The 13910-nt window shown below is 43.0% G+C and overlaps 1 protein-coding gene across 1 annotated transcript in view; it reads left to right on the forward strand.

The window, feature by feature from the left end:
* The window catches only part of LOC136884162 (prion-like-(Q/N-rich) domain-bearing protein 25), a 120489-nt gene that overhangs the window by 41417 nt on the left and 65162 nt on the right, over positions 1–13910 (forward strand). The window contains exons 4-5 of the mRNA XM_067156201.2: positions 643–783; positions 13450–13626. Of these exons, the coding sequence (XP_067012302.2) occupies positions 643–783; positions 13450–13626 (318 nt within the window). The remainder of the gene's footprint in view (positions 1–642; positions 784–13449; positions 13627–13910) is intronic.

Consider the following 13910-nt stretch of genomic DNA (forward strand, 5'->3'; position numbering starts at 1 on the left):
CTAAGGAAAGAACACAAGGCAGAAAGGTGGCAGAACATATTCAACGATTATTTTGTCAAGGGAAAGAAGTAGTTGATAAGATTCTGGGACAAGAAGAGGCTGTTGATGGTGACCAACAGAGCTTTGAGATACCCAAATAGGAACAAGGCAGCATGAATTGATGACATACCCTCAGAATTACTGACTGCCTTAGGAGACACCAGCACGGGGAAGTGATTCCATTTAGTGTGCAAAGGAAAAGTGCTATCCAATTTTCGGCAGAATGTTGTTTATAATTAGTTTATAGCCATTAATTTATAATCTACGCCTGGAAAATCTTAACACATGTTAATTACAAAAGAATGGAAAGACAATTTGAAGCTCAGTTTGGCTTCAGAAGAAATATAGGAACACGTGAAACAATGCTGACTTTACGTCTGATGTTAGAGGACAAGCCCACATACATGGCGTTCATAGATGTAGAAAAGGGATTCGATAATGTTGATTAGATAGATAGCTAGATAGTTTGATTGATTGATTGATTGATTGATTGATTGATTGATTGATTGATTGATTGATTGATTGCGAATAGGCAGATGCAAGGACTGTCAGTCACTTGTGCAGACCTGATCCAAAGTGAGGGTTGTGTTTGTCTGTTTTCAGGTTTCGGAGAGCCCTGCTCCGAGGACAGCTCGTGCTACGCCTTCGCTGAGTCGGACACTATGGCGTGTATCGACGGCAAGTGCGGCTGCGGAGCCTACACGTACAGTCCACACAAGGAGATGTGCAGGAGATCGGCAGCGGGTAAGTGTCAGGACCCGTGTGCTCACCAGCATTCGCCATTAATGTCCTAGTCATATTGTTTTTCTGCCCTTTTCAATGGTTTCATGAACATTTAATGAGAAGCGTGTCGCAGTTCGTAGTCAGAATTCATCTATTCTGACGTTATCATGCGTTCTGTTTATATATTCGCTTCTTTATCCTGCAGTTCTTGGTATTGTGTCGTAGAAGGCAATGGTATTTTTAATCGAAGTTCTTCTGTATAGAACGATTGTCTTATGAGCTCATAGGTTAGTCTCGTATGAGAGTTTTTTTACGAGACAGAGAACTTTTTAAATACACCTAGGCTTCACTCTCTAGTGTACTTAGAGTACGCGCACCTTTTCTTGAGCCCGGATATCCATAGTAACGAATGGGAACCAGGGCTCAAGAACAAGTGCGCGTACTATAGCTTATCCTTCGATAGGTGTTCCCAGAAAATGCCTAAGGCTATGGGTCTGTTTGGGGACCAGAAGTGGAAGGGACGCTTTTATTAGATCAAAATCAATCGGTCGGCTCGTCCGGTCCGTTTGCCTTGGTGACTCTGAATAACTTTGGGCTGATCGCACGGTCCTCGTACCGGCGACGCATCTTTCAAATGTCTGCCTTATCAACTGTCGATGGTAGGTTCTGCGCCTACCATGGTTGTAACGGGTAACGGGGAATCAGGGTTCGATTCCGGAGAGGGAGCCTGAGAAACGGCTACCACATCCAAGGAAGGCAGCAGGCGCGCAAATTACCCACTCCCGGCACGGGGAGGTAGTGACGAAAAATAACGATACGGGACTCATCCGAGGCCCCGTAATCGGAATGAGTACACTTTAAATCCTTTAACGAGTATCCCTTGGAGGGCAAGTCTGGTGCCAGCAGCCGCGGTAATTCCAGCTCCAATAGCGTATATTAAAGTTGTTGCGGTTAAAAAGCTCGTAGTTGGATTTGTGTCCCACGCTGTCGGTTCATCGCTCGTCGGTGTCTAACTGGCATGGTTCGTGGGACGTCCTGCCGGTGGTGGCGAGTCGAAAGCGCGCGGCCGCCGTGGTTATCCGCGTGCGGTTCCTGCGCGCCGTAGGCGGACCCCGATGAAATCCTACCGCGGTGCTCTTCATTGAGTGTCGAGGTGGGCCGGCACGTTTACTTTGAACAAATTAGAGTGCTTAAAGCAGGCCGGCTGCGCCTGAATACTGTGTGCATGGAATAATGGAATAGGACCTCGGTTCTATTTTGTTGGTTTTCGGAACCCGAGGTAATGATTAATAGGGACAGGCGGGGGCATTCGTATTGCGAGGTTAGAGGTGAAATTCTTGGATCGTCGCAAGACGGACCGAAGCGAAAGCATTTGCCACCCCTTAGCAGTATGTAAGTTATTAGGAACACTCTCTGCCATCTGTTGAATATATTTGGAAGCTGTGAAAAGTTAGAAAATCAAAGAGTACCTAGCAGGGAATAGTATTCTCGCGTGATCAGAGGAAGTGTATAGCCTACTCCCTGACTTGACAGGTAGTAATAAAATATGGCTGCATGCAGTGACGTTACTAAGGATGAAAATCACATAATCAGAATATTATTGAAAGTGTTCGTCGCTTAGTAACCTGCTAAGTACAGAATGTATTGCGGGTTAGGGTAAGTCTTCGCCTGCAATTATTGGAGTCATCATTTATTTGATTTTATAATTAATCAAAGTTGGCTGAACTTAGAGACCTACCAATATTTCATGATTTACCGGCCGATAATTTCGGACAGAACAAAACAGAAATGAAACAAATTGGTCCAGCTAAACGGCCAGACAGATTTGACAAAACTATTTTTAGTAAACTTTTTTAATACAGTATATAGACACGTAAAAATACATACACCATTATATATACAATTGAAAACTAACCTATAACCATTTCCAGTAACTTAAAACTCCATTCATTGATAATAATAATCGAGTAGATTGTAAATACCACTTCTAATTACAACCATTTTCTTTGGACGGTTGTAACAGAATGTGAAAGGCAATGTCTTCCAGGAGCTGAATACGGGACGGTTCTGCGTTGTATAACGCAGCCCTTCACTATTCTCTGTCGCTGTGGTTAATGTTACAAATATTACAAATCATTTGAGTGCTTTAATTGTTTCCTTTCCAATGAAAAAATGTGTTCATTGGTGCAGTGTGGTAAATGATTCGTAATTTGTAGATGGAAAATCCACAGTTCCAAAAAGAATTACAGAAGAGAGATCCTGAAGAATTCCTATCTTTAAGACCTTGTGAGTAGTTTAGAACCATCACATCAATTGAAACCTTTTTACGTCGCAATTTTCAACACACTCCAGCCAAATTTCAGAGAGAACTAGAGAATACTAACTCATGTATGTGAGAATTTGCAGTATTACGGATTTATACTGCCCAAACAATTTTCCCTTGTTTCACTAAGTTCGCGAAACCAATAGATGCCAGGACACACAGAAAAAAAGACAGTTCGATTTTGGTGAATTTCTTATCTTATATAATGCTCCGTCCATACAGCACCCCTGACTCTCCTCTTAGGTTATTTTTACATGAAATTTTGGAAAGATACAATTAGGGGTGAGATGAGATATATAGACCTTTAAAATATATTTTTTTGGGTTCGATTCCTACCTCACCCATCCTAGAAGTGGTTTTCCGTGGTTTCCCACTTCTCCTGCAGGCAAATGCCCGGGTGGTGCCTAACTTAAGGCCACGGCCGCTTTTTTACTTCTTTCCTTGCCTCTCCATTCCTTCCAATATTCTCATCCCTCCACATGGCCCGTGTTCAGGCCGCCCAGGCGAGGTACTGGTCTCCCTTCCCATTTGTATCCGCCGACCCAAAGCCTCACGCTCCTGGACACGACACTTGATCCGATAGAGGTGCTATCCCTCGCTGAGGCCGGGGGAAAAACCGACCCTGGAGGGTAAATAGATTAAGAAGGAAAGAAAGAAAGAAAGAAAGAAAGAAAGAAAGAAAGAAAGAAAGAAAGAAAGAAAGAAAGAAAGAAAGAAAGAAATATTATATTAGTGAATTTTAAGCTGAAAATTAATTCTCTAGGACTTCCAAATTGGAGGATAATGAATATTTAACGCATTTTTTATTGTAAAAGTAATTTAAACCATAATACGAGACTGCCCTTAATGTACAAGGTTCCTTAAACCCTATGCTAAGGTGTAAAGGCAAATAGACCTTATTGTTCTGTAGGCTGCTACAGGAATGTATATTTTTGTTGTATACAAGAACAGGTATACAGGAACACAACTATATTTTATTGCTTCAGATAGTCTTAACAACATATATACATACATTCAAATAAAACTTTCCTCGAAGCAGTATGAAAATTATAAACAGTTAACGTTGCTTGAAGACTGAAGTTCCAAAAAAAATGTACACTTTATATACATATGTACATGAATCTATCTAGATGCGAAAGTCCATTGAAAAGCTAGAGTTCTTGATAGTTGAAAACTATCTGTTCTATACCGTCACAAGTGTAAACAGTAGCGAAAGCTTGCACTAATAGAATATTAGTTGTTTCTGTAACCTGCCAGGAACTGACACTGAAATGCATAATTAGTAGAACACTAATTGATGTGTGGGACTGAGGGAATACTGTCATCGGGCTCGACGTGGCTGCGGGAAACGGGAGCGGAGGCAGTAACCCGAGGTGAAACCTCAAACACTCAGAATCAGTCCACCTATTCGAGACACCTTTTTAAGAGGGATAGCCTCCGTGTTCGACATTCGGCGTAATCTGGTGCTGGGCACTGGCAAGTCCTCGCCTGTGGCTGGAAGGCAGCGCTGGCTGATGTAACAGGCAAGCGCAGTGCAGACGTCTCGTAGAGTCGAGAACAATGCAGGCTGTTGCGTGCGCAGAGCGAGGAGCGCGAAGACACACGACACCCTCCCCTCCTAATTACGCCGGTACGGCGCGAAGCGGCGGCGGCGTTGGCGGCGGCAGCGATGCTGGGCAGGAGAGTCGGCCGTCTCCGTCGTGTTGTCTGGAGCCGGGACTGGGCGAAGTGGAGAAGAATCTTCCTGAAAGGAACCCATATGAATTAAGTGATCTAGAGCTCGTTCAGCAATAGACGTGGCAGGTTTAACAATACAATCAATAGTAGGATATGGACGATATCGGAGGCGTATCTGGTCTTGGTGGCGGCAGATGCGTTTCTCAGCAGTCTGAATCTCGTAGAGACGATGACCTAAGGTGCGGCAGATGACACCAGGTAGCCAGAGCGGATTGGACTTGAAGGTGCGAATGTAGACCTTGTCGTTGACATTAAACTTCGTTGGAGAGTGCTTCGGCAGGGCAGGAAGAGGCTGCAACAGAGAAAGTAAAGTTCTGTGAGGGCGTCCATGGAGCTTTTGAGCGGGAGTGACATTGTCAGCGCCGGGTAGAGTTCTATAATTTCCTAGGAGCTGTAACAAGGCTTGCTCTTTACTTAAACCTGAAGATGCGGCTTTCTTCATACTTTTCTTAAAAGTTTGCACAAAACGTTCAGCTTCACCATTAGATTTAGGGTGAAAAGGCGGTGCTAGGATGTTCCGAATACCATTATATGTACAGAAGTTCTGGAAAGCAGTAGCAGTAAATTGCTGTCCATTGTCGGAAATTAGCAGTTGAGGTAAACCTTCAGTTGTAAATATCTTCTGAAGTGCACGAATGGTAGCTTCTGTAGTAGTAGTAGAATGCATGTCAACTACGTAGGGAAAGTTAGATAGAGAATCTATCACGATGAACCACATGGAGTTGAGAAAAGGTCCAGCGAAGTCGATGTGTACTCGTTCCCATGGAGAAGTAGAAGGAGGCCACGAAGCGAGGTCAGAGGACGGGGCGTTCTGATGGATTTGACATTGTTCACAATGGCGGATGAGCTTCTCTATGGCGGTGTGAATACCGGGCCAATAGCAGTGTTGACGTGCAAGTTGCTTAGTGCGGGATATGCCCCAATGACTTTGATGTAACAAGTCGAGAACTCGTTGTCGTAGACTCAGTGGGATAACCACTCGAAAGAGGGAGCCTGTCTCTAAGAGTATAACTCCGGCACGAGTCGTGAGACGATGCTGAAGACGATGATAAGGCGCTAGGCTGGAAGGGAGTTTGTTCTGAAGAGGCCAACCGTTGCGTATGTAAGTACGTACTGTAGCAAGCGCATTGTCCTTATCCGTTGCTTTAGCGATGCAGGTAGAGTCAATGGGAAAGCTGGATACAGTGTCTTCGAGTTCGATGTCCAACTGGAGACATTCTGATTCCTGGGAATCGGAGGTGGTGTCAGAACCCACTGGTAAGCGAGAGAGGGCATCAGCATTACAATGCTGGGATGTGGCACGATAGGCGATCTGATAGGGATAATCAGAACGGAATATGGACCATCTTTGAAGTTTACGGAGCGAATGCTCAGGGATCTTATTACCAGGATGGAATAAGTGTACAAGAGGCTTGTGATCAGTAATGATCAGGAAATGGTTGCCATAGAGATATTCGTTGAAACGGCGAATACCAAAGATGATAGCTAACGCTTCTTTTTCAATCTGAGAGTAACGACGTTGATGCTCGTTGAGTGTCTTGGAAGCGAAAGCTATAGGACGTTCCTGTCCGTGACGATCCTTCTGAGAGAGAACGGCGCCGATTCTGCAACCTTACCAATTAGAAAACAAAACATCCAATTGAAAAGCACAAACATCAAGAAGAAAACAAGCACAATACTTACCGAGAGGCAGTAGCATAAAATATGAAGCGTGGAGGGCAAAAAGCGAGAATAAAAAGGCCAGGGTCTTACATAACTTTGACAGGTTGCCAGGTAAATATTGCTAGCTACTAAATGACACACCAGATAAATTTAAAATGAAGAAAATTTACTAAGTAAATGTAATTTGAAAATGGTATAAAATAAGAACAATAAAAATATATATTTCTTTTTCTAAAATTTAAAAATGCAATCAAACTAGATGAGAAAAACAGTATTTTAAAATAAGGTTGAAATTAAGATGAAATGAAGCTCACATTAACATAGGTTTCCGCCAGAATTAAGGTTTGAAAATTCATTAATAACTCATTACCTTACATATAGAAACATTAAAATTGGTTGCAACCGATATGCGGGCCCGCGATATAAAATCACTTTAAAATTGAAATTTGCTACACTACTAAAATGCTAAATTACAAGACGCACACAAGGACACACGAAAAAGGAAAAAAAATTAGTGGCTCCAACCGCGGATAAACATTACTCCAAAGAAACGAGCTAGTTGAAAACACAATAAAATAATAGCGCACAGCAACCCCAACAAATGAAGTATATTAAAGGGAATTTACAATTAACGGTGCGCACATAAAAATAATTAAAGAATACAGAAGCACCCAACAAGAGCTACCCGTTACCGACGCGAAACCAAGATCCCATAATAATCCTCAAAGCCACCCAAAATATTAACGTATCATCAGATTAGATAAGAAGGGGTGACATGACGTAATAAAGACAAAAGCAAGGAACACAAACAATGGGAGAAAAGATAATAAGACAACGAAAGAAAACTCCCATTATTAAACTTAATTTTGACCAGCAAATTTCAATTTTAAGATTTTAAGTTATTAAAATAATAATAATAATAATAATTATCATTTATCCAAGAGGTGATAGTACCAGTTTACATTAGCCTTACTTAATCAATTCACCAGCGGTTTACATACTTTAGAACAGAGGGGGCCGTGGAATGCGCTACGATGCGAATATGAGGTGTCATTAATTAAGGCCCGTAACAATGCGATAATCATCACGTACAGATAACCAGCCACGAAGGCAATAGGACAAAATCAGACAGCAATTACAACCAACCAGGAAAAAATTAAGGGAGAAAACACGCACCGAAATGAATTACAAAAAACATAAAAGTAATAATAATAATAATAATAATAATAATAATAATAATCGTCATCATAATGAACATCAAGAAACACAGTTGGCAATAATGCACCCCGACAAAAACGTAAGACAAAATCACTTACACAAAATATCACCTCATAGATGCATAACTAGCGATCCCGAGCTCCCTACATTACATTAAATTTTCTTTTTCCAACGGGTTCGGTTCAAACAGATATCAAATTTTGCTTACAAGGTTGCACTATACCAAAATTGTCGTTTATAATGTTGCTCATGTCCACGATGAAATTACTCACACTAGTGCCTGAACGAATGGGATCCCTTCAATAAATTATAATTTTCAGTACTTACTTGGAGTTAAGATATCCAAACTTACAAGACACTTGAAACTTTAAATACCGATAACGGTTAACTCACTGCACCAAGTTTACATGTTACATTAAGAAAATATTAAGGTTGGAGCACACTGGATAACTTTCAAAAGATAACAGGGCCTAGCCCTCACATTACTCTTTAACCGCCGGAGTCAAGCTCCATTATAATAGCTTTCCCTTCTCGCCAAGCCGTCCACTTGGGAGCTTCATACAACACAGCCATCTTGGAGAGTAACGGCGAGCAGACTGCTACAGACTACTGAGCTCACACCGAGCTAGGCGAGTAGCCAGTCCCATAATTCAATGCGTGCACCGCGAAAATGCGCAGAAGTTACAAATGATAATTCGGCGCATTACAGAGTCCAGTCAAATGCCTGACAATAATGGATAGATAACTTGAATTAAATTGGTCTGGTAACTTCCACAGTTAGGAAACCGTTCCAACAATGGCCGATAATACAGATAACGGCTGGATACACAAGTCGAGATGACAGATGACTAAATAAATACTCTTAGATGCTTTGATGTAATAATTCAGTTATGTCCAGTAAATATTAGTTCCCAGTAGCTAGCGTGATGAGCTTGCCAGGCATGTTGGCATTGCGGAGATCACTGAAACTTAACACCTTTCTTGCGTAAGGCGTTCAACGGAGCTGCAACTGAAGCGAAGCGTGGAATGAACTTGTTATAATAGTTCGCTTTGCCTATGAAAGATTGGAGCTGCTTGATGTTCTGTGGTGCAGGCATGTTGACAATCGCAGAGACATTCCGTTCACTAGGTCGAATGCCGTTCTTATCGAGGATATGACCTAAGTTGAAAGCGGTTGAAAGAAAGTGCATTTATCTAAGTTCGCGCGGAGACCATTTTCTTTCAATTTAGTGAGAAGTAAGCGCAGATTATGGAGATGTTCTTGATGATCTTTGCCAGTCACCAGAATGTCATCAAGGTAATGCGCACAACCAGGAATGGAGGCGGTGAGCTGCGCTAAATAGCGCTGGAAAATAGCAGCTGATGAAGAGACGCCGAAAGGGAGACGCTGGAGGTGGAGCAGTCCAAGAGGAGTATTCAGCGTGAGAAATTGCTTGGATTCGTCGTTTAACAGTAGCTGTAGATAGGCTTCTTTTAGATCCACTTTAGAGAAATATTGACCACCTGCTAAACGGCGAAATAATTCTTCCGGACGGGGAATTGGAAAGACGTCGGTTTCAATCTGTGAGTTGACCGTAGAGCGAAAATCACCACAAAGGCGTACCTTGCCATTGGGTTTCTTAATGACGACCAGAGGAGTAGCCCATTGACTGGAAGTAACAGGCACCACTATACCGGCTTCTATCCATCTGTTTAACTCGTCATTAACTTGGTCTTGAAGTGCAAGTGGAACAGGACGGGCTTTGAAAAAACGAGGCTTGGCTCCTGATTTCAGCTGTATGTGAGCAGCGTAGTCCTTGGCGGTGCCTAGTGTAGAGTCGAAGGAGATCCGTAATATCAGAGGTAGGTTGCAAGGTAGAGACTACATTGACGTTGTCATGAATTTGGAAGCCGAAGAAATTGAAGAGATCCATGCCAAGAATATTAGAAGCTGTGTAGTTGTTGACTACTAGTAAGGTAATGACTTTCTGAATACCCTTATAGCTGGCTGGAAGAGTGATCTGGCCCTTAATATCAATCTTCCTCTTGTTAAACGTAACAAGCTGCATGTCAGCCGGAGAGCACGAAGGTGAGCCTAAGTCATGATACTTAGCCAGATTGATGATAGAGACAGGTGAGCCAGTATCTAACTGAAATTCAATAGAGCGATCAGAGAAAGAGAGTGGAACTAGTATCTTGCTGGAATTCTTGGTAGGCAGAATGAGATTGATCTGATCTATTTCCATGTCCTGTACGAGCTGAGTATTAGGCTTTCGTGTCGAAGAAGTCTTGGCAGGGCGGAGCGAACTGTTACAGACTGTCTTGATGTGCCCGATTTTATGACAACGATCACAAGTGGCTTTGAAGAAACGGCAGTCACGGCGGTCGTGATGTTTGAAACATCCTCTGCAGGAAGGCAGGAGGTAAGACGTCTTCTGAGCAGCAGGCTTTCTTGGAGAACAGCGAGAGGGAACGTGGCGAGAACGCTTGGCAGAAAGCGATTGGCAGACGACTGGCGGGCAGGCTTGCGAGACTTCAGCGACCTCATGTTTATTAGCAATTTCCGCGGCAGTCTTGGTAGTGAGTTCATATACAGTAGCTATACGTTGTACTTCTTCTAAAGAAGGGTTACTCTTCTTAACAGCGTCAAAACGAACTTTGTCCGGGGGAGTATGGAGAATGACCATGTCCCGAATGAGAGAATCTGTATAGGGCGTACTACAACCGTCCTTGGAACAGATAAACTGGCAGGGCTTGGCGAGACCACGTAGTTCCGCGATCCACTCGGCATGAGTCTGGTGCGGTTGCTTCCTGCTTTGAAAAAACTTGTAGGGAGCGACTACGATGTGCGGGTCTCTAGTATAATGCTCATTGATACGAGCTAATAGCTGGGCGAAAGGCACTTCGGAAATTTGCTCCTCGGGGCTTAATTTTTGCAGTAATTCACACGTCGAATTTCCAACTGAACTGAGAAATAGAGCACGTTGTCGCTTTTCGTCTGTGATTGAATGGCAGATGAAGTGTTGCTGAAGACGGGCGTAATAGGCTGACCATTCTTCGTGAACCGGGTCAAAAGCAGAAAATGTTGGGACTGTTGTGGGCTGTGCAGAAGCAGAGAGAGCTTGTATAGCTGTAAGCAATGCTGTTTGTTGTTGTTGTTGTTGTTGCATGAATTGCTGTTGCTGCTGCTGTTGTTGTTGTTGTTGTAAAGCTTGTAATATAGCAGCGAATTGCTCCGTCGTAGCCATGGTGTGCGTGCGAGTGAGAGAATAACTTACGAAGCAGCGTGTACTGAGACTGGCTGACAACCTGACCTTCACGCGAGCAGCTGGGAGTGAGAGAGAGAGAGCTTGGCGTGCGCCGAACAGGTGTTGGAAGAGGGCGAGCCGTGAAAAGGAAGCGGACTGTCCGTAGTTCGACGGAGTCGTAGCGAGGTAGAATTGTGCTGGAGAAATGCGAACTGTTGGCAGAGTGCTGTTGGTCCCGATGTGCTGGTTATAGTACTGATGACGTTGTTTACTTCTTCGCCGAATTTGTGTGGTAAGTGAGGTACGTAGTACTGTGTGTACCTTGTCGCCAATTTTAATGTAAGTGGCGAGGTCTGCGCGTTAGTTTACCTCGTCGCCAATTTTAATGTAAGTAGCGAGGTTTGCGCGTTAGTTTACCTCGTCGCCAATTTTAATGTAAGTGGCGAGGTCTGCGCGTTAGTTTACCTCGTCGCCAATTTTAAATGTCATTGGCGAGGTCTGCGCGTTAGTTTACCTCGGCGCCAATTTTAATGTAAGTGGCGAGGTCTGCGCGTTAGTTTACCTCGTCGCCAATTTTAATGTAAGTAGCGAGGTTTGCGCGTTAGTTTACCTCGTCGCCAATTTTAATGTAAGTGGCGAGGTCTGCGCGTTAGTTTACCTCGTCGCCAATTTTAAATGTCATTGGCGAGGTCTGCGCGTTAGTTTACCTCGGCGCCAATTTTAATGTAAGTGGCGAGGTCTGCGCGTTAGTTTACCTCGTCGCCAATTTTAGTTGTGTCGTATACAAGAACAGGTATACAGGAACACAACTATATTTTATTGCTTCAGATAGTCTTAACAACATACATACACACATTCAAATAAAACTTTCCTCGAAGCAGTATGAAAATTATAAACAGTTAACGTTGCTTTGTAGACTGAAGTTCCAGAAAATGTACACTTTATATACATATATACATGAATCTATCTTGATACGAAAGTCCATTGAAAAGCTAGAGTTCTTGATAGTTGAAAACTATCTGTTCTATACCGTCACAAGTGTAAACAGTAGCGAAAGCTTGCTCTAATAGAATATTAGTTGTTTCTGTAACTTGTCAGGAACTGACATTGAAATGCATAATTAGTAGAACACTAATTGATGTGTGGGACTGAGGGAATACTGTCATCGGGCTCGACGTGGCTGCGGGAAACGGGAGCGGAGGCAGTAACCCGAGGTGAAACCTCGAACACTCAGAATCAGTCCACCTATTCGAGACACCTTTTTAAGAGGGATAGCCTCCGTGTTCGACATTCGGCGTAATCTGGTGCTGGGCACTGGCAAGTCCTCGCCTGTGGCTGGAAGGCAGCGCTGGCTGATGTAACAGGCAAGCGCAGTGCAGACGTCCCGTAGAGTCGAGAACAATGCAGGCTGTTGCGTGCGCGGAGCGAGGAGCGCGAAGACACACGACAGTTTTCATCAAGTGTTTGCGCACTCCTGGAGTGTAATGGATTTAAGGTTAATTTTCCTTCACAAATTAGCACAGGAACATGAACACAACCAACAATGCATGGCAGGCGAGGTGTTGCTCGCACACCGTCAATACATAAAGTGCTAAAATATTATTTTTGATAACTTTTAAGCTCAGAAGCAGTTTTCTACGACCACCGGTTGGGAGATAATGCATTTTTAATTGAAGTGGTGTTTTCACCCCGTCGCTGACACTCGCGCTATATAAATACATGTTAGTACACGAGGCTGATGATCTCGATGCCACAATGCTCCTAAGTAATCGTGAAGAACAACTTAAAATAACTACTGGTTAATGAGACGGCATGATCCGCAAAACGTGTATACACCAGGCATACAATACGTAAATAAATAAATAAATAAATAAATAAATAAATAAATAAATAAATAAATAAATAAATAAATAAATAAATAAATAAATAAAGTAGATTACCCTTTCTTTCAAGATATTTCCCCTGTGCTTTATCAATGGTCATACAGAAGGCTAGTGGACTTGATACCGTCACGTCTGTGCGTACGTCAACTGTTTTCTCTTAGAAGCATGGAAGTTATTAGGAACGTTCTGCCATCTGTTGTTTGTATCTGGAAGCTAGGAAAGGTTAGAGAATCAAAGAGTATCTATCAGAGAATAATATTCTTCTGGGATCAGAAGAAGTGTACACTCTCTGGCTAGACAGGTAGTAATCAAACATGGCTGCACGCAATGACATTACTAAGGACGATACTCACATAATTTCAGAATATTAATGCAACCTGCTAAGTACAGAATGTATTGCGGGTTAGGGTAACCTTTCGCCTGCAATTATTGGAGTAATCATTTAATAATTTCGTGTTATGATTACTCAAAGTCGTCTGAGCTTAAATATCAATCAATGTCTCACGATTCATCGGCACATATTTCCGGAGAGAAGAAAACAGAAATAAAAGAAATCGGTCCAGTAAAACGGACGGACGGATTTCTCAAAGCTGCTTTTAGTAAAAAATTTTAATATATAGAGTATTCCGTGTTACAGAAGGGGAGCCGTGCGACTTCGACCTGGACTGCGGCGAGGCCTCGTGCAACACCGAGACCTACAGATGTGATCCACTTTTCGTCACCACAGAGGAGAACGTCGCCACCACAGAGGACGTCACCGCCACAGAGGACGTCACCGCCACACATGAGGGCGTCCTGATCGTGCAAGTTTCAGGTATGTGGTGGTTTCTTGTCCGCAGCTGTTTCCCTGAAGTGCTAAGTACGAGGAGACCTCCCAATAACGTAGTATCTGAGTGTAGATCAGTCTTTGCTGCAGGTCTTTAACCACTGTGTTCTTCCACTGGAATGACGGGGTTTATTCTCGAGGTATGTTCAGACGTCTCTTCCACGCCACGTCCGTGTACCAGGTGCACGTAAAAGTTTTTGGCGGTTTTTCTTATAAAGAAAACAACTAATATTCAAGGAAATCCATGTTTTGCTTACTCAAAATATTGGCTA

This window comes from Anabrus simplex, chromosome 12 (genome assembly GCF_040414725.1).
Source record: "Anabrus simplex isolate iqAnaSimp1 chromosome 12, ASM4041472v1, whole genome shotgun sequence".
Lineage (NCBI taxonomy): Eukaryota > Metazoa > Arthropoda > Insecta > Orthoptera > Tettigoniidae > Anabrus > Anabrus simplex.